This window comes from Psittacula echo (genome assembly GCF_963264785.1).
Source record: "Psittacula echo genome assembly, chromosome: 1".
NCBI lineage: Eukaryota > Metazoa > Chordata > Aves > Psittaciformes > Psittacidae > Psittacula > Psittacula echo.
In genome coordinates this window covers 1739336-1758374 of record NC_137735.1, presented here as the reverse complement: position 1 = coordinate 1758374, position 19039 = coordinate 1739336, and the positions used below count along the sequence as shown (strand labels likewise).

The 19039-nt window shown below is 55.0% G+C and overlaps 1 protein-coding gene across 2 annotated transcripts in view; it reads left to right on the top strand.

Moving 5' to 3' along the window:
• Positions 1-17106, top strand: part of RAB11FIP5 (RAB11 family interacting protein 5) — a 35588-nt gene extending 18482 nt beyond the window's left edge. The window contains exons 4-6 of one of the 2 annotated variants that reach the window (XM_080633727.1): positions 8174-9967; positions 15654-15843; positions 16825-17106. In XM_080633727.1, coding sequence (XP_080489853.1) covers positions 8174-9967; positions 15654-15843; positions 16825-17034 — 2194 coding nt within the window. In that variant the 3' untranslated portion in view covers positions 17035-17106. Of the gene's footprint in view, positions 1-8173; positions 10649-15653; positions 15844-16824 lie in introns of both variants that reach the window. The other variant, XM_080633726.1, reaches the window with a different exon arrangement.
• Positions 17107-19039: the final 1933 nt, after the last annotated feature.

Genomic DNA, 19039 nt, shown 5'->3' with positions numbered 1-19039 from the left:
CTGCTCCCCATCACAAACACCTCCTACCATAGGGCCTGGAGCTCTTTCCCCTGAGGCCATGGGGAAGGGAAGGACAAGGCAGGATGTGGGCTCTGTCCCTGAGCTGCTCAGCAGCAGAGGGGTGAACATGAGGTCCTGGGAATGCAGAGGCACCATTCCCACCTATGGGTCTTTCATTTCCAGGCGGTTATTGGGTGTCACACCCCAGGGCGAGGCTTGTTTCTGGATGAGACTAAAGGAATCTGACTGAGCTGAGCTCTTAGGCAGAAGCTCTTCCCTGTGAGGGTGCTGAGGCGCTGGCCCAGGGTGCCCAGAGAAGCTGTGGCTGCCCCATCCCTGGCAGTGTCCAAGGCCAGGTTGGACACAGGGGCTTGGAGCAAGCTGCTCCAGTGGAAGGGGTCCCTGCCCGTGGCAGGGGTTGGAACTGGAGGAGCTTTAAGGTCCCTTCCAACACAAACCACTCTGTGGTTCTGCGAATGCTGGGATTGAGGAAGGACAGAATGGAACCACTCGAGATTGTTCTTTGATTCCCTTTTAGTTCATTTTGTGATAATAAAGCTGCTGTTTCAGTCCTGCAATAGAAGATCCTGTATGAAAAACCCATCAAAGCCCTTCTGTGCTCAGGCAGTGACTGCACAAGCTGCCTGAGCCAGATGCTGAAGCATTGTGAGCCTGCGGTGGGGTAGGATGGGAGATACCCTCTGCATCTCCCTATGGAGCCTTTTCCATGATAAATGGGTGAGGAACCTCCAGGTTCCCTCCTGCTTTGCAGCTCTGGGTTTGAGGCAGATGTGCTCCGTGTGCTCCATCCCCCTGTGTGAGTTGTTCTATCCCAACGGACACCACTGTCCTCAAGGCAGGGATGTAAATGGGCTCCAGTAGCATCCAACCCAGGGGATAATCACAGAGGTGCCCTCAAACACTGCTGGTTTCTAACAACCATTGACAGCTGCTGGAGCCATTCCCAGTGTTATTCCTTTCCCAGAGGGTTTTCACTCTGTTCTCTCTTAACCTACTTCGGTGCTCACAGTTGAATTCAAGCTAAGCTGGAGCTAGGCTTAGCTTAGAGTTGGGTTGCTCAGGACCCTGCCTGCAGATGCCTGTTTTCTATAGGAGGAACTTGGATGAGCTGTGCGGCAGCAGCTCCTCCAGCTGGGGTTTTCTCTCCCCAAAATAGGAATTGCTTTGAAGCGGTGCGGGCTGCAGGGAGCAAATTCACAGAGGCTCCTTTTGGAGCATTTCTAAACAGCTGAATGGGCTTTAATTGCAGTTTGCAAATTGGAAATAGGAAGTAATGAGCTTAAACTGCAGCCTGGAGAAGGCTCCTGAAGGGGAGACCTTAGAGCAGCTCCAGTGCCTAAAGGGGCTCCAGGAAAGCTGGAGAGGGGCCTGGGACAAGGGCCTGTAGGGCCAGGCCAAGGGGAATGGCTTGAACCTGCCAGAGGGGAGACTGAGATGAGCTCTTAGGCAGAAGCTCTTCCCTGTGAGGGTGCTGAGGCGCTGGCCCAGGGTGCCCAGAGAAGCTGTGGCTGCCCCATCCCTGGCAGTGCTCAAGGCCAGGTTGGACACAGGGGCTTGGAGCAAGCTGCTCCAGTGGAAGGGGTCCCTGCCCGTGGCAGGGGTTGGAGCTGGAGGAGCTTTAAGGCCCCTTCCAACCCAAACCATTCCATGATTAAAAGAAAGCCAATGATGCTTGGGGTTATCCAACTGAAGCCAGAAGGGGAATCTCAAGAGCTTTACTTCAAGTTGGGCTGGTTTGTTACCCTTACAGAGCTCATGAGCAATAATAACCCAGGATCTTGATGCTTTCCCCCATATGGCCCAGGCTGGATGATGGGAGATGGTGAATGGGTCTCATTTGATGCAGAAATGGCCTTTCCATCATCCCAGGGACATGCCCTTCTCTGGTCTGGCTTCCCTGGGTCTTCATTTCTCTGACCATTAATTCCAACACTGTTGCTCATTCTAATTCTGCACAACTCTTGTGTGGTTTTATTCTCCTTCCTTACACGGAACGACCTCGTGGAGCACATCACTGATGCAGGGCAAAGCTGTTGCAGAGCTTTTGAGGTCTTGCTGGTATCAGGTTGAATGTGTGGTCTGGTACCATCAAATGTAGGATCAGATGTGCATGGTCTCTCAAGCATGCATTGGGCACCCAGCAGTGGGTGTTCTGTGGGTGTCCACCTGCATCTGGGGCAGCTGATTGGTACCTTCTAGAGCTGGAGATGGATCATAGCCGGGGACTGTTCAGCCTGGAGGGAAGGCTCAGGGAGACCTTGTCACCATGGTCCAGTGTTTAAAGGATGGCTGCAAAGAAGACGGAGACTCCCTTTGGACAAGGAATCCCATAGAAACCACGAGGGGTGATGGGCAGAAGTTACTGCTGGGGAGATTCCTACTGGACCCAAGAGGAAAAGGTTTCCCAATGAGCACAAGCATTGGAATGATCTCCCCAGGGAAGTGGTGACTCCCTGACATTGGACACTGTTAAGACTGGGCTGCACAGGGTCCTGGGCCATCCAATCTAGGTCATACTGTGCCTGGAAAGGTTGGAGCAGATGATCCCTGAGGTCCCTTCCATTGGGATTCCAGGATTCCATGATGAACAGTTGCTTTGTAGAGAGAACAGCTTCTGCATGAAGCAGTTTTAAGCCTTTAACTTACCTGCAGAAGGGATTTTCCCCTCTTGCTCTCCTCGTTCTGGAACCTTCAGCCCTGCAGCTCCTACCAGCTGAGCCAGCAGCGTTCCCTCCTCTGTTTGCCCACTGGAGAGGTCAAGTTTCACCCGGAGCCAAATGGATGGAGACAGCATCAAAAGCAGACACCGTTGCGGGGCCAGAAAGCTCAACCTCTCATTAGTTAAAAGCTCTGTAATTAGAAAGCTGCTTTACAAAGCTCAGCTTGAAATGAGCCTCCAGCTAAGCCAAGTCTTGAACCTCTTGCAAAACCAGACCCTGTCTTAAAAGCAGGAAGGTTCTGGGTTAACTTCTGCTTTCCAAAGAGCTTTGCTCTTCTCTTATGGGCAGGGTTTTGCTGAGCCATCAGCAGCACTTATTTACAGCTGGTTACTCACTGCCTGCACAAGGAAGGAGGTCCCAAAGGTTGTGCTTTGCTAAAGCCACCAGGCTTTGATAGTGGCTGGAATGGAAGCAGTAGGAAGATGGTGTTTGCTCTTTGGAGCCCTGAATAAAGGGCTCTTTGGGGTTTGTTGTTCTTAAGGTTGTGTGGTCCAGGGCTGTAGGGAAGGAAGGAGCTCAGCAGGTTCAGCTGAGGCTAAAACAATTGGTTTCACTGTTTTCAGGGTTTCCTCCAGTGTTATCAGAGCTCCACAGAGCCTGCTCCCTGCAGGGTGAATCGGAATGATAAAAGGAGGCTGCATCTCAGGCTTGGCAATAGAAGGGAGAAATTGTGCTTTCTCCTGTACAAATAACAGTACTGGTGCTGTTTGCAGGTTAAAAACCTTCTCTTGACAGGCTGAGAGAGCTGGGCTGGGGCAGCCTGGACAAGGGAAGGCTCCTGAAGGGGAGACCTGAGAGCAGCTCCAGTGCCTAAAGGGGCTGCAGGAAACCTGGAGAGGGGCTTGGGACAAGGGCCTGTAGGGACAGGCCAAGGGGAATGGCTTGAACCTGCCAGAGGGGAGACTGAGATGAGCTCTTAGGCAGAAGCTCTTCCCTGTGAGGGTGCTGAGGCGCTGGCCCAGGGTGCCCAGAGAAGCTGTGGCTGCCCCATCCCTGGCAGTGTTCAAGGCCAGGTTGGACACAGGGGCTTGGAGCAAGCTGCTCCTGTGGAAGGGGTCCCTGCCCGTGGCAGGGGTTGGAGCTGGAGGAGCTTTAAGGTCCCTTCAAACCAAACCAGGCTGGGATCCTATGGAAAGCAGGTTCTGGGGTTTGCACCCACCTGGGCTCCCACTTCCCAGATCCCATCTCTGCTATTTATGTGTTTATCCCTGTGTTTTGGGGCCACATCTATAAAGCAGGACTGGGCCATTGTAATTGGGATGATGGGCAGGTGAGGACCAAGGGGAAAGCAAAGCAGTTACTCCACAGAGACCTAAAGCCACTCCTTTCACCTCCAGAATTCCTATTTAAAAGCAGTGTTTGCTTTTATCCTCTGCCTCCTTCCCACCCTGTCCAAAAATGTCCTGGGCTGCCATAGCCTATCCCAACCCTTTCCACACCAATCTGATGGGAGGAAATTCCTGATCCCTGCCAGCCTTTGAAGCTGCTGCTGGCGCCTCCAGCGCCCTGATCCTGCTGGTTTTCCACCTCAGCCCTTGCTCTGTGCTGGTCCACAGGGAAATGGTGCCAAAAGCAGCTTGTGAGTGGCATGGTTCATTGCGGGGTGTCCCTGCCTGTGGCAAGGGGTTGGAACTGGATGATCTCAAGGTGTTTTCCAACCCACACCAGGCTGGAATTCTGTGCTCCAGCCCTCTTAGGAGGGATTTTCCACTTGAGCTTCAGTGCAGCTCTTAACCTTGACTTATTCTAGCTGGACTTGAGCCTTGCCCTCCCCAAACCTTGACATTTGAGCACATTCCCTTTATCTCCATGGTGCAGCTTAACCCATCCTCTTGCAGATGGGCTGTGATGGCTGGGGACCGTGCCCTGTGCCTGCAGGGTGTTTGCCTTCAGCCTGGAATCTAGGCTGCAATCCATAGGGGAAAACCCCTGCATTGAACAAGCTGTTTGCAAGAGACTTTTCCATCAGGGGGTTGCTCAGCAAGATTTCTTCTCTCCTTTTTCGATGCTGAGAGGCTAAACCACGCCTGTGAAGTGCTGCCAAACACAGAAATGAGGGCAGAAAGGTACCAGCTATTTATTTTGGCTGGCGGAGCTGTGTGCTGGGCTATGGGAAGAGGAGGAGGAGAAGGAGGAGGAGGAGGGTGAGTCAGCGTTTGAATGCAGCAAGATCATCTCCCATCAGGCTGCTGCAGGCGGAGGTTTCCCTCTAGAGGAATTCGCCGTCCTCAGCTCCTGGTTTTCCTCAGCATCCTTCAGCAGAGAGGGGAAACTCAGTGTAAGAAGGACCTGGAGCTGCTGGAGCAAGTCCAGAGGAGGCCACGAGGATGATCAGGGGCTGGAGCACCTCCTGTATGGAGACAGGCTGAGAAAGTTGGGGCTGTTCAGCCTGGAGAAGAGAAGGCTGCGTGGAGACCTCAGAGCAGCTTCCAGTATCTGAAGGGGGCCTACAAGGATGCTGGGGAGGGACTCTTCATCAGGGACTGTAGTGACAGGACAAGGGGTGATGGGTTCAAACTTGAACAGGGGAAGTTTAGGTTGGATCTAAGGAAGAAATTCTTTACTGAGAGGGTGGTGAGGCACTGGAATGGGTTGCCCAGGGAGGTTGTGAATGCTCCATCCCTGGTTGTGTTCAAGGCCAGGTTGGACACAGGGGCTTGGAGCAAGCTGCTCCAGTGAAGGTGTCCCTGCCCATCACAGCATGCATGGACAGGTCAGCTCCAAGCCGAGCTGGTCATTCTGGGCTGGTTTGTGCCTAAAGATCCATCACCTTCTCCATCACCTCCTTCCATGGCTTGTCCTGGAGATGTTCTGTTCTCACAGAGAGCTCAAAACAGCCAGGAAGAGCTGGGCAGCTCTGAGTTATCTTCTGTGGAGGTACATGCCTGGAGAGGACATGGAGCCCGCAGCAGAGCGTGGATGGACTCTGGGAGGACTGGAGTGGATGCTTGGCCATGGCCATCACTGCTGTGTAGTGACTGCAGGAGAGGTGACCCAGGAGCTCTCTCTGCCCACAGCACCAAGTGTGCTGCAGGTCTGGGGGGAAATGATGTTTCTTATGGGTGCTTTGGTGCTTGAATTCCCAGTTCTGCTCAGTAGTATCTGGTGTGGTGTCTGATGGGTGCTGGAGTTGAGCTTCAGCCACTTTCTGTGTTTGTTACCTACCTTAAAACTGGGATGGAGGGACTCTGGTGGTATTGGTTGCACAGATAAGCATTTTCCAAGGTTGCTGCTTGGAAAGTGATGTGTGAGAGGGGCTGTGAAGCTGCCAGGAGCAGGGAGGAGGGGGTCCTGCCACCCTGCTGCAGTGAGCACAGACTCCTCCCCATCTGTGCATCACTCATGGTCCAGGGCATGGGCAGCACATAACCTGCCTGCTGTGAGACATGGAGGTGCTGGAGTGGGGCCAGAGAAGGGCACTGGAGCTGGTGCAGGGCCTGGAGCACAGTGTGATGGGGAAGGGCTGAGGGACCTGGGGGGTTCAGTCTGGGGAAGAGAAGGCTCAGGGGGGACCTGATCGCTCCCTACAAGTGCCTGAGAGGAGGATGGAGCCAGGAGGGGCTGGGCTCTGCTCCCAAGGAACAAGGGATGGGGCAAGAGGAACCGGCCTCAAGCTGCACCAGGGCAGGTTTAGATGGAGCTGAGGAACAATTCCTGCCCAAAGGGTGCTCAGGCATTGGAACAGGCTGCCCAGGGCAGGGCTGCAGGCACCGTCCTGCAAGTGTTCACAGCCCGTGGAGATGAGGCCTCAGTGCCATGGGTTAGTGGTGGCCTTGGCAGTGCTGGGGTAAGGGTTGGACTGGATGAGCTTAAAGGGCTTTTCCAACCTGAGTGATTCTGTGATTCCGTGGTTATGGTTCTGTGCTGCACCTTCACACGTCCTCAGCTTCTGCCTCAAGATGGCATTTTTGAGCTTTAAAAAGTGTCTGAGGCTTTTGTGCATCCTTATGAACACAAGAACACAGTTTTCCAGGCGACTTTCCCATTTGACAGCGCATTGACCATGATCTTCCAGCGCTGCCTGTGGTCCCCTCAGGGGAGGCAGGGAATGCCATGGTGTGTCCCTAGGGCCATTCCTTCATTCATTCCTCATTAATCTTTGCCATGCCCAGTGCTGGCTGGTGAATGTCCATGTTTCTCCCAATCCAATGCTGGGGGCTCTGAAGCTCAGCTGTGGTGGCTGATGCAGAAGGAGGTGATCCCATTGCCTCAGTTTTGGGGCAGCTCAGTCCTGGTGCTGGGTGTTCCCATCCTGGCACTGGGATTGCTCCGGGTAGGGGTGAGTGAAGGGGATGCAGGCTCAGGAGGAGGGATTATGGTATCAGAGCACCGGTTGGGACATGGGGTGTCCACACCATGATGTGAAAACCACCAAGATGATGATCCCCAGCCTGGTGAGTTCCCCGTGGGGGTGATGCATATTGCCAGAGGAGATCCCAAAGGAAGATCAGTGAATCCCAAAGCAAGGTCACTGTAGTCCCTCTTGGAAAGGCAGCAGGGAACGGGCTGCCTGACATGGGGTGAGGTACAGGAGGATGTGCAGTGTGAATCTGAGGTGTGCTGGATCCCTTCCTCCTCCTTGGGGTCCTCCATGGGGTTTCAGGCCAGAAGCGATGGGATGAAGGGGATGTGGGGGCACTGGGCAGAGTCAGGAGCGGATCCAGGGCCGCATCCTGGCCATGTGCTCCCTCCTGCTTGGTTGCCCTCCCCTCCCTTCTGTGCCAGAGGGAGCACCACATCTGCTGTCACCCTGATGTGCTGGCAGACAGGTATTGAAGCACTGGGATAAGCTGGGAAAGACTCACTCCTGGGTGCTCTTCCTGGCTCAATAATCCCGATCCAAGAGCCCATCCCGGCTCCTTGTACACACCAAAACCCCTGAGCCCACTCCTTGGGCTGCAGGAGGTGGGAAAACCTCTTGGCTCCTGAGTCTTGGGGCTTGCTAAGGTAGGAAGGGGAAGTGTGGAGGACATCTAGAAGAAGGGCTGCCCTCTCCTGTGTGTCGTGCATGCCCTTTCCATGCCTTGACTCCATAATCATTGCTCTGCCTAACCAGAGAGACGAGAACGTATTTGATCATGGCATTGCTTTGGAGTGTGTGTGGTGTGTGCTTACAGCTCTGTCACAGCATTAACCAGGAGGACTCTTTTGTCTTCCCTCCACAGCCTGGAAGTGTCTCCTCAGGTAGAAACCAGCTCAGATGCTCCTTCTCATTTTCCTCCCTGCTCCCCTGCCCAGTTTCCTCCTGCTGCCGTAGCCCATCTCGCTAGCATGCCAAGCACTAACCTCTCTCCCGCTCTTGGAGACGGTCAACCCGGATGCTTGTCCCCTACCAACCCATTCCTCAACTCCCTGCAGAGCAATCCCTTCTTTGAGGACCTCCTCGCTGACCAGGTACTAAATTCTCCTTCACCTACTCACTTTCTCTCTAGTTTCCCGCCTGGGCCACGTGCTGCTCCAGAGGTCGCTGGGAGCTTTTATTCCTCTGAGGATTCCAGTCCCTCTGCCTCCCTAAGACCTAAAGACCCAGAGAGGGAGTCTCCAGCCCAAAGTGTTGGTGTCCCCGTTCCAGAAACAACTCCCCCATCACAAGGAGCCCTTCCTCCTCCGGACAAGAAGCCCGCTGTCCCTCCTCCCCTCTCGGAGTGGGACGAGACCTTCGATGCCTTTGCGACCAGCAGGCTCAAACCGGAGCTGAAGAAGGAGAACTTCTTTGCCTCGGTGGCAGCAGAGGGCATGGCTTTCATCGATGATCCTGGTGTGGCCAGCCCCACAGAGAGACCAGTGGAGCCACCTCAGGAGAAGGGGACAAAGGCTGATGCGCAGATGAGCACTGAAATACCCGCAACTCTACGGGCTTGGACCAACTTCTCGGGGTTAGATGTGGGGGCAAACCTGGTGAGCACAACCCAGGAAGCCACCGTGATAGAGGATGTGCTGAGCCCCGTGTCTGTGGGGTCAATGGGAAGGAGGAGGAAAAGCAGCACTCCTACCGTTTGGACAACCACGTTTGCTTCGGGAAACCCAGGGGAGAAAGAGGCTTCAACCCCACTGAGTGCTCCCAACCGTGTTAGGGAGGAAGGGGACAGCAATGAGGAGGACGCCTCTAGTGCAGGGACAAACAGCTGGATGACCATAGCCACCGAAACCACCCCTGACCCATCAGAGAGCACCCAGAGCATGGCAGGGCAGGAGCACGTGGGTCAGGAGAGCACCTTCAGCTCACGTCCAGCCTTCCTCAGCGAGGGCACCTTCGAGGCCAAGAGCAGCTCCCGCGCCGCCGCTTGCGTGTTGCCCAGAAGCACCTTCAGCCCCGAGCTGCCCTCCGAGCCCCTGCCAGGCAGCAACGTGGTGGCTGTGCCCCCACGGGTGCTCCCGGATGTGGCCCCACGACGGTTCCCTGTGGTCCCCGAGCCCGGGATGGAGCCTCAGGGTGCCGGAGGGGAGGAGGACGCGTTCGACATTCGGACATCGGTGTACCGGCTCCAGGCCAGCATGAGGCTGGAGGCCAGCGACAGCCGAGTGAGGCTCAGCTCTGACGTTCGGGAGAGGCAGGTTGTCCTCTCTCCATGGACAGGGAGCCGAGAGAAGGAGGAGATGGTGGCCAGCTCCACTGCGCCACCACCCAAACCTCCGAGGTGGTTCGCAGCCATGGGAGGTGGAGGGGATGGCGAGGAGGAAGATGCTTGCAACCCACAGCGAGGGGGTGAGGAGCAACGGGAGGAGGTGGAGGGCCCAAAGGCAGAGGTGGAGCTGCCCAGGAGCTGTCTGAGCAGCGAGCCCTCCGGCCCAGCATCTCCCAGCGCATCCACAGTGGGAGTGGATGGAGCTGGGAGTGAGTTCCCGGTCTCCAAAGATGTGGAATCTGCCCCTGTGGACTCAGCAGCTCATGTGGAGGCGAGAGCTCACGAGCTGGCAAAAGGGGACACGTCTTTGAGGGAAGAGCCATCAGAGATGAATGAGACACCTGCAGCTGAGCACTTCAAGACCTGCCCATCAAAGTTCTCCCTGAATGGATTAGGCCAGTCAGGTTTATCCCCTCTGATGGGGATCGAGTGGGAGATGGCCTCCAACCAGGAGCCATTCCCTGAGGACCTCAGTACCTCAAGACTAAACCCACCTTCCAAGCTAGACCTGGCCCAGCAGGAAACCTTCTGGACAGCTCTGGAAGAGCAGGAAGCAGCCGGTCACCCCGTGGGTCTCAGCTCAGCACCACAACCCCAAAGGTTAGCGCATGGGGAGAGCCCACCGCAGCCAGAGCTGGCACGGGGTGATGGTGAGGGGCAGCAGGAGCTGGTGGCCGGCCCCATGGGGCAAGCAGGAGGCCAGGGTGAGCCGTGGCACCCCATGGCAGTGGCTGTTACTCCCTGGGAGGCAGAGCAGGGCAGCCCCACAGCCAGCGAGCCCGGGATAGACTTCAAGAAGGCTGATTTCTGGAAGGCAGCAGGGGCAGAGGAGAGGCACAAAGAGGACGCTTCAACCCCGAGAAACCCCTTTGCTCCAGCACTCAGCCCAAACCCCCCAACCAACCCCTTTGTGGAGAAGCCACCAGACGCCATCCCTGTTCAACCTGTGCTGCCCGAAAGGTTTGCTCAGGGAGGCTCCAGCTTCTCCAGCCTCCAAGAGGAAGCTCTTGGGCAAGGCTTCCCCACTAACCTCCCTGGGGATGTGCTAGGCAAACCCTTCCTGCATGACCACCAGCCCTTGGCCTTCTCCACCCCTTTCCTCGTGGCTGCAACTAACCCAGAGCAGTTTGACTTCCCTTGCCCCTGCCCTGCCGCCACCAGCCGCGCAGCCGCCCAGCCCTGCCCTATGCCACAGCCCGGGGACACACAAGCTTCAGCGCTCCTGGTTTTGCCCAGGGAGACACAGCCAGCTGAGAAGCCCTTTTTCCAGCAGATTTCCAGGTGAGCATTCCGGGGAAGGCGAAGGGATGTTGTGTTTGGTAGAGGTGAACCCTGGCTCCCATCTGCTCTTAGCAACGGGGTTGGTAAGTGGATCCCTCAGCAGCCGACTCCAAGGAGGATGCTCCATGTGTTGCTGCAGGGACTCTTCCCTCACCTTCCCGTGGTCCCAGAGAGTCCAGGCTTGAGCAGCTTGAAGCTTTGGCTTTCTTGGATCACGAGGAATGGCCACTGGTGTCCCGTGTTTGCCCTAACGTAGGGTAAATGGTTTGATGCATCCAAGACCTGCCCCAGCTGAAAACGCAGCAGAATTGCATCCGCATTGCACTCGATGCTAAGTTTGGCTCCATCATCTTCCCTGTGCTTGCAATAGGTGCCTTTTCCGTGTCTGCCAGGAGAGCTTCCAGCCGTTAATGCTCTCATGAGTTCCTTCATGGCATGTGCACAGCTCCTGCCCCTTCCCTTGTCATTCAGCTTTGGTTTCTTTCCTTTTTAAACGACCATCAGGGACTAAAAGCCTTCTTCCTTCCATAGCCAAAAGTGGTGTCACCAGGGCGGTGGCAGATGCTGATCTTCCCTTCCTCCTGCAGAGATGCCCACTGGTTATGAAGCCACAGGATTTAGCCTTAAGGATAATGGGAATGGGAAGGGGGATATTGCGGTGTTGCATCAAGGAAGGAAGGGGCTGTTCCTCCTCCCAGGTCAGCTTTGGGCTGTAGAAATGCCATGAGGAAGATGCTGAGTTGAGGGTGAGGACTCCTGCTCTGTGTCCTTCAGGTCATCAAGTTCTCTTGGTGCACCTTCCCCTGGTCTGCCTGGGCAGAAGGTGGTCATGGGCTCTGCGCAGAGCATCAGGGATCAAGCTCTTGTGGTTTCCATGGGGTCCTACATGGGTCTTCTGGCAGGGATTTATTTGGCTGGCCTCACTTCTGCTACAGAGGCAAAGGGAGCTTGATGGGGGCACTGAGATGATAAAATCCCACCTGGCCCAAGCGTAGTGCTGGTCATGGGGCTGGGGAGGGAGGCAGGAGATGGGGACAGCAGAACGTAGCTGAGCTGCAGCCCTTCTGCATGGGGATCCCTCCTTGGCTTGAGTGGGGATTTGGTGTCCTTGGGAGCAAAGAGCAGCACGAGCTGGGGCTGGGAGCTGGTTTGGGTTTTTATCCCTTCATGGAGGCCAGATCCTCAAATCATTCCTAATTGGATTTTTCACCCCCCAACAGGTAACCTTGGTCACAATTTGTGGGTAGAGATGGAAAGAGAAGTGTCCTGCAGTCCCAAAGGGTAGATTTAGGCAACGAGTGTACTCCCAGAACACTCCGTGTGGATGGTACATGACGGTAGATGCTCACAGTCATCCTTGGGATTGACTGTGCATCCATCCAAGTCCTGACTGGCTCATGGGAGGAAAGTGGGCTTGGACCTAAGAGCTGGTCATTGTGTCAGTGCTGGCCTCTGTCCTGGTGCATGTCTGAGGCGGCCTCGAACATCTCTGCTCTGGTTGCTCTGCCTGTAAACCATGGATGGTTTGGATTCTTGCTGCTGGGACTGAAGAACCTTTGAAGGAGTCACCTTGGAGGAGTTCCTGAGGTCCCTGTGGAAGGCTCTGAGGTTCTGCATTACTTGATAAGGTTGGGGAGAGGTGACTCATTGTCATAGGGGAGAGAGGAAAAGGAAGGGCCTTTTCCAGGTTGGCCTTTCCTTAAGGAATCTCCTTAATAAGATGCTCAGTGGCAAGGTAGACAAAGAAAAGATACGGTAGAAATAAGGTGGAAGGGAAAAGGAAAGACTTAGAATGGACATGAAGGCTGAGCTGGGACAAAAGTGGCTTTCTCTCCCATGAGATGAAGGAGGAGCTGGTACCTGGATTGGTATGGAGAGCTGGTGTGGATTATTGGGAATCTGGTGTGCTGAGGGTACATGCCCTCCTTTGGAGGGATGGAAACTCCTGCAGGGTCCTATGTCCTCTTCCCAAATGTCCAGAGGGCTCTGAGCTGATTGTCTCATCCAAGATGGCAAGTCAAGCGCTAGACTTGTGTGTCTGACCGACACCAGCAGCTCCTGCCTGGTTTGGGTGGGACACAGCTTGGTTATAGGGAGCTGGGAGGTTGGAACAGCTTCTGGTGTGCTGGATCTGAAGATGGAGCCGGGGAAATCAGTGTCCGGAAGAGCACGTGTTGGGATTGTGTTTGCAGGTCCTGCAGTGAGGGAGGGCTCCCACCACGGAAGTGTTGCTGCTGGGTTGATGTGGGTGCTCAGAGCATCATTTGCAGCACTCAGGTGTGCGGAGGATCCCTTTCTGCTCTTTGGGGAAGGGAGGGATGGTGCCTTCACCACTGGGAAGGTGTCTCTGGTACAGGTGGGACCTAAAGGACAGCCCATGACAGTGCACTGGGGACTCCACTGCCTTGGAGCAGTTGGGCAGCTCCTTAAGTGATGGGGAACTCTGGTGTGTGACTGTGGCAGCGTCACGTGGCACTCGTAAGAGGCAGGATTGGGAATGTCAGAGGTGCCGAGGTGAGATCGGCCCATGCTGTTTTGGGCCTTCCTCTGCTCTGGAGCCAGGCTGAGAGAGCTGGGCTGGGGCAGCCTGGACAAGAGAAGGCTCCTGAAGGGGAGACCTGAGAGCAGCTCCAGTGCCTAAAGGGGCTGCAGGAAAGCTGGAGAGGGGCTTGGGACAAGGGCCTGTAGGGCCAGGCCAAGGGGAATGGCTTGAACCTGCCAGAGGGGAGACTGAGCTGAGCTCTTAGGCAGAAGCTCTTCCCTGTGAGGGTGCTGAGGCGCTGGCCCAGGGTGCCCAGAGAAGCTGTGGCTGCCCCATCCCTGGCAGTGTTCAAGGCCAGGTTGGACACAGGGGCTTGGAGCAAGCTGCTCCAGTGGAAGGGGTCCCTGCCCGTGGCAGGGGTTGGAGCTGGAGGAGCTTTAAGGTCCCTTCCAACCCAAACCAGTCTGGGATTCTCTGACGGCATTTGGAGCTGCTTGTGTTCATATCTGGCTGGGATAAGCGGTGCCCCCACTGGTCTCCTTCCTGAACCGCGTGTTTTGAGGAACAGGATTGTTCCCACAGTCGTTTGTGGGGTCCCTCTCCATCCTTCCATGCTGCTTTGGAACCCTGGCTCTGTCCATGCACTCGGACAGCTCTGACAAGGAGTGACAAGGACAATCCTTTGGCTTGTTGGAGCTGGTCAGTGGCTACCACTGCTGTCCTCTCATAGCAAATGGATGACAGGAGGCATCATCGTGGTTGAAGAGGACTTCAGACGTGCCCTGTCAGCACAAGGAGACTGCTTGATATGTCCTGATCCCATCACCATTGACATGGCATGAAAGCACCAGCCTTGAGGACTTGGTCCACCCACCTGATGCCTGATGTGATGAATGAGGCTGGGACAAAGGTGTCATCTCAGTCCTGGAACAGGGTTGAAAGCTTTCAAAGCACATTAAGCTCAAGCTAGACTTGAGAGGTGTCAGTCCCAGCCCAGCAACAGCTCACACCGTCACTGTGGGTGTCAGTCCTCCTACAGCCCATTGTACCAACACCCTGACATCCCCATTGTAAAGGGTGACTGTGTTTGCTCACCTTGCTAAGGTCCCTCTTCTCCTGCAGCACTGTTTGGATGCCCAACACTGGGGATTATCCCTGTGCTGCTGCATCTGGTGGGAGCAGAGGCTTTGCAGAGCTCCTGGTGGATTTTACAATGGAGCTGGTGCAGGGCCTGGAGCACAGTGTGATGGGGAAGGGCTGAGGGACCTGGGGGGTTCAGTGTTGAGAAGAGAAGGCTCAGGGGGGACCTGATGGCTCCCTACAAGTGCCTGAGAGGAGGATGGAGCCAGGAGGGGCTGGGCTCTGCTCCCAAGGAACAAGGGATGGGACAAGAGGAACCGGCCTCAAGCTGCACCAGGGCAGGTTTAGATGGAGCTGAGGAACAATTCCTGCCCCAAAGGGTGCTCAGGCATTGGAACAGGCTGCCCAGGGCAGGGCTGCAGGCACCGTCCCTGCAAGTGTTCACACACCATGGAGACGAGGCCTCAGTGCCATGGGTTAGTGGTGGCCTTGGCAGTGCTGGGAACGGTTGGACTGGATGAGCTTAAAGGTCCTTTCCAATCTGCTTGATTCTGTGATTCTATTCTATGATTTCATCCTGAGGTCTGTGTATTCTTTGCAGGACAGTAGCATCAGGTCACTTCTCTTTCCATCACACTGAAAAGCAAAAGGACTTTGATTAAGTCCAGAAACAATTTTTTGGGTGAAGAATGAGGCCAGAATAACTGAAACTGTAATTCCTTCTCAAGTGACAGAGAAGGTGCCCTCAGACACAGCCTCCTCACTCTCCCTTTTGGCTGGTGGAAGGAGACAAATCTGTGGTGTCTTCAGGCAGGTGGAGTCCAGCTCTTGGGCTGAGGCAGTTCAGGAGCATCCCTGAAGCATCAGTGGTGACTCCAGACTCTAACCTGGGGGCTCCTGAGCCCCAAACCCCCGCTCTGGGCAGTGGATGTAGCAGCTTCTGATGACATTGGACCTGGGTTGAACTTCCCCTATGGTACCAGTGCCTGGTGGGAGTTTTGACCCACAGGACTCAGTGCGGACTGAGCAGCAGAGGTGTGGGCATGGGGATCTGTTGCCTATCTCAGCCAAACACACATGTTCTGGGGCACCTTATCTCACCTCTGGGTGGAAATGGTGCTGGAGAGCACTCTGGGCTGCCTGCTCTGCAGAACATGGGCTCTCCTCAGAGCAGCTGAGCTGTGTGGAGCTCACTGAATGTCATCAGTGGGTCCCATCCCATAAAAACTGTGGTTGCCCCATCCCTGGCTGTGTTCAAGGCCAGGTTGGACACAGGAGCTTGAAGCAAGCTGCTCTAGTGGAAGGTGGCAGGGGGTTGAAGCTGGATGAGCTTTAAGCTCTCTTCCAAACCAAACCAGTCTGTGAAGAACCCCAGGGAGAGCTATCGGTGTTGCTCCCCATCCTGGGAGGGTTTTAACTGTCCAACCTCCTTGTTCTCCTTAGTCCTCACCCAGTGAAACCCATCAGCGCTGCGATGCAGGAGGTCTCCAGTGAGAAGAAGCAGCAGCACAGGTCCAGCCTGACGACTGCTCTGAGCAATGGGCTGGAGAAGCTGAAGACGGTCACCACGAGCAGCGTCCAGCCTGTGGCCCCGTCCTCTCACCCGGAGAAGGCAGACTCCAAGAAATTAAAGGTAGGAACATCCCTCTGAGATGAGAGCTGCGTTCGCACCTCCTCCAGATGTTCCGTAGCTGGTGACAGAGGAGCAGGATGCTGGTGTGGGATGAGGTGGAACTGGGTCCTGCCACAGTGTGAGCAAAGCCCACTGTGTGTTAACCCTGACATCCTCAATCCTGGTTGCCTTCCTCCATGGCTTGGTCTCTGGATCTTCTCACCCTGTTGTTCTCCCATTGCTTGCTTTGGGTTGGGGTTTTTGTTGTACAGGGTGTGAACCAATGCCAGGTTATCCACAGAGATGAGAGGATGGGATGAGATAAGTGCCTGATGAAAGGCCTGAAGGCAGAGGGGAAAGTTCTTCCTGGAGCCTTGCTCCTGCCTCTTGCCTGCTGTATCCCATACACTGGCATGTTGAGGCAAGGAAAACACCCATGTGAGATGTCTGAGGGCACAGTGTCAGGGGGTGCCTTCTCCTCCTTTCTTGTCCTGCTCCTCCTTCTCCACTGCTGCTCTGTTTGCCTCCCCAACCTGACCTATAAAATGCTACTGCTGGGGCTCACCTGAGTGGAAGGACAAGTACAACCTCTGTGCCCAGAAAGCCCTTTCTGGTTCCACAGGTAGTTCACGTTACGGGTTAGGAGCATCTCAACTTATCTGGGATGAGGTCTGTCCGGGTCCTGCTCCCCTGTGCTGTTCCAGCCTGTCTGGAAACCTGAATCGCCTGGAGCTCTCATCCTCTGGGAGCTCCTAAAGGGGTTTTTCAGCTCCTAATTGTCTTTTCCTGCTGCTGGAGGACTGAAGAGAGTGGAAGCTCCAGAAAGGGAGGTAGCTGATGGCAAGTCTCATAGCAAGGGAATGGGCTCTGTTGTGCTCCCACCTTTAGCTTTTAACTGTTGGGGGACAGGGGTTTCATTTGACTTAAGGTCCCTCCCAACCCAAACCATTCCATGATACGATTCTGTGACTCATTGAATGTTCCTCTTGGTTTCTACCACAGGATCCCACCGTTCTGGACCAGTCAGCCAAGTATTATCACTTGACCCACGATGAACTCATCGAGCTCCTGCTGCAGAAGGAGAAGGAGCTGAACAAGAAGGAGGAGCACATCCATGAACTGGAGAACTACATTGACCAGCTGCTGGTCCGCATCATGGAACAGTCTCCAACGCTCCTCCAGATCCCACTGGGAGAAAACAAGACCAAGTAACCTCTCCCCAGAGACCAGCACTCCTCCAATAAACACGCTGCAAACATCCCTGCACTCCCCTTCCTCTTCCAAGAGGGCTCCAGTGGCTTCTGTTTGCCAAAGGTTATCTGCTCCTTCCCAGCCCAAGCTTATCCCAGCTCTGGCTCCAGGGAGCTATAGGGTGATGGGCTGTCACCCACCCTATGGGGAGGAGCAGAGCCCTCCCCAGGAGGCTGATGCCTCCTTAGGTTCCTGTTGTGACCGAGCAGCATCTTCTCAGGCACTCATCTGCCAATGCTTTAAGTGGTCCATGGGTATCTGAGAGCTGGAAACCAACCACCTTGCCCATGTCTTCCTCCTGCTGCTGCTGCTCTTCTGCCCACACTCTTCCATATCTCTTCTCTGAAGTGGTGTATGCTGGCTGATGGATGGTGTTCAACTGGTTGAACATCAGGATGCTTAAGCTCAGTTTGGCTTTACCAGCATGTAGGCACTTAGGGGAAGGAGCTGCTGTTGGACACCTCTTTCCCTTCCTCTTGTACCCTAAATGAAGAGTCTCCATCTGAAGAGCTGGCTCCAGTGTGTCAGCGATATGGGAGGTGCTGCTGGAGTTGGAGGCCATAAAGGACTCAAGCCAATGTCACTGCCCAACCATGAGTGGTGTTGGTTCCTTTGCTGTGTGATGCTGCCTCAGTTCCTCAGCTCTAAACTGTTCTGTGTCCACAGGAATCACCTTCCACCGCCTGCCCCACCACTGACTTGGTGTTGTCTTTCTCAGTGCAGCAGGAAACACCATTAGGACTGAAGCTTGTGTGTGGAGATGGGTGTCAGAGCACCCACCACCTCTGTGCATGACACCCTGGGAGGTCAGGAGTGCATCCAGCCCTCACTGTCAGAGCTGGCAGGTCAGTCATTACCCACCACAGAGCTCCTTCAAGCCAGTGCTGGCACCAAACACCTCGAGCTGTACCACATCCACCCTCTGGTGTCAGGCCTCTGGTGGCCTGGGCTCACCCAAAGTGCTTCTTGCTGCTGACTTTTGAGTGGCCATAAGGACATTGGCCTGAGGCTGGTGAGTGATGCTCCTGGCTGCACTGGAGAGCAGGGCAGCTTTGGCTTGGAGATGCTGGGGAAGGGTCTAGAGAGGGTGTTGCTCCTCTTGTTCTGCCAGGGCTTTGGCGGGAGAAGGTGCCCGTGCAGGCAGAGGGTCAGTGGTGGGGGTCTTGAGCTGCTTGGACATGTGAGGCACCTTCTCCCTCCTGTACATCTCCCAAACTTACCAGATTCCTTCAAATCCTTCATATTCCTTCCTCCTTAATTCCTTCCAGTTATACCATGACATGGAGAAACTGTGCCTTTTGCAGTAGGACAGTAGCAGGCTCTGAGATCCCATTCTCAGCCCAACACATCCCATCTCGGGCAGCTTTCCCTCTGCTGCCAGCTCATCTGAGCAAGGTGAGTTTAAGTGCAGGCAGCAGAGCCTTCCCACCCCTGTGTGTGGGTCACTTTGGCAGGAGTTCTGCATGGACAGCAGATAGGAAGAGCTGACACTGGGGGAAGAGCAGGCCAAGCATTCCAAGACAAACTACAGCTGGATAAAGACAGTGTTAGGTCATGCTCAGAGTCTGAGGTGGGAGAAACAGGCTGTTGGGGTGAGAGCTAGCAGGAGAAAGGCGGTTTGGTGTCACTGTCATGGTCATATCTAGCATGGAGCCCATCATACAAGGAGGAGGATGTGTTAGTTGGGAAGATACCAGCCATGAGCCTCATTCCTACCTGATTTCTACTGGCTTTTGGCCCTAGGAGGAAGCAATCTGGGCTTTTGTACTTCTTCCCCCATGTCTTTATGCTGCTTCTGCCCTTGTGCAGGGACTTTGCTTCTGGTTTAAGACATGAGGGCCCGAGGGAAGGTGTTTCTCCCAATGCAGAAAGCACCAGAAACCTCTCTCTGCCTGTATCATCAAGAGGACCCATGGCCTGAGAACTCGAATCCCTTTCTGGGGGTTCCTCTCATGGAAGAGCTCCC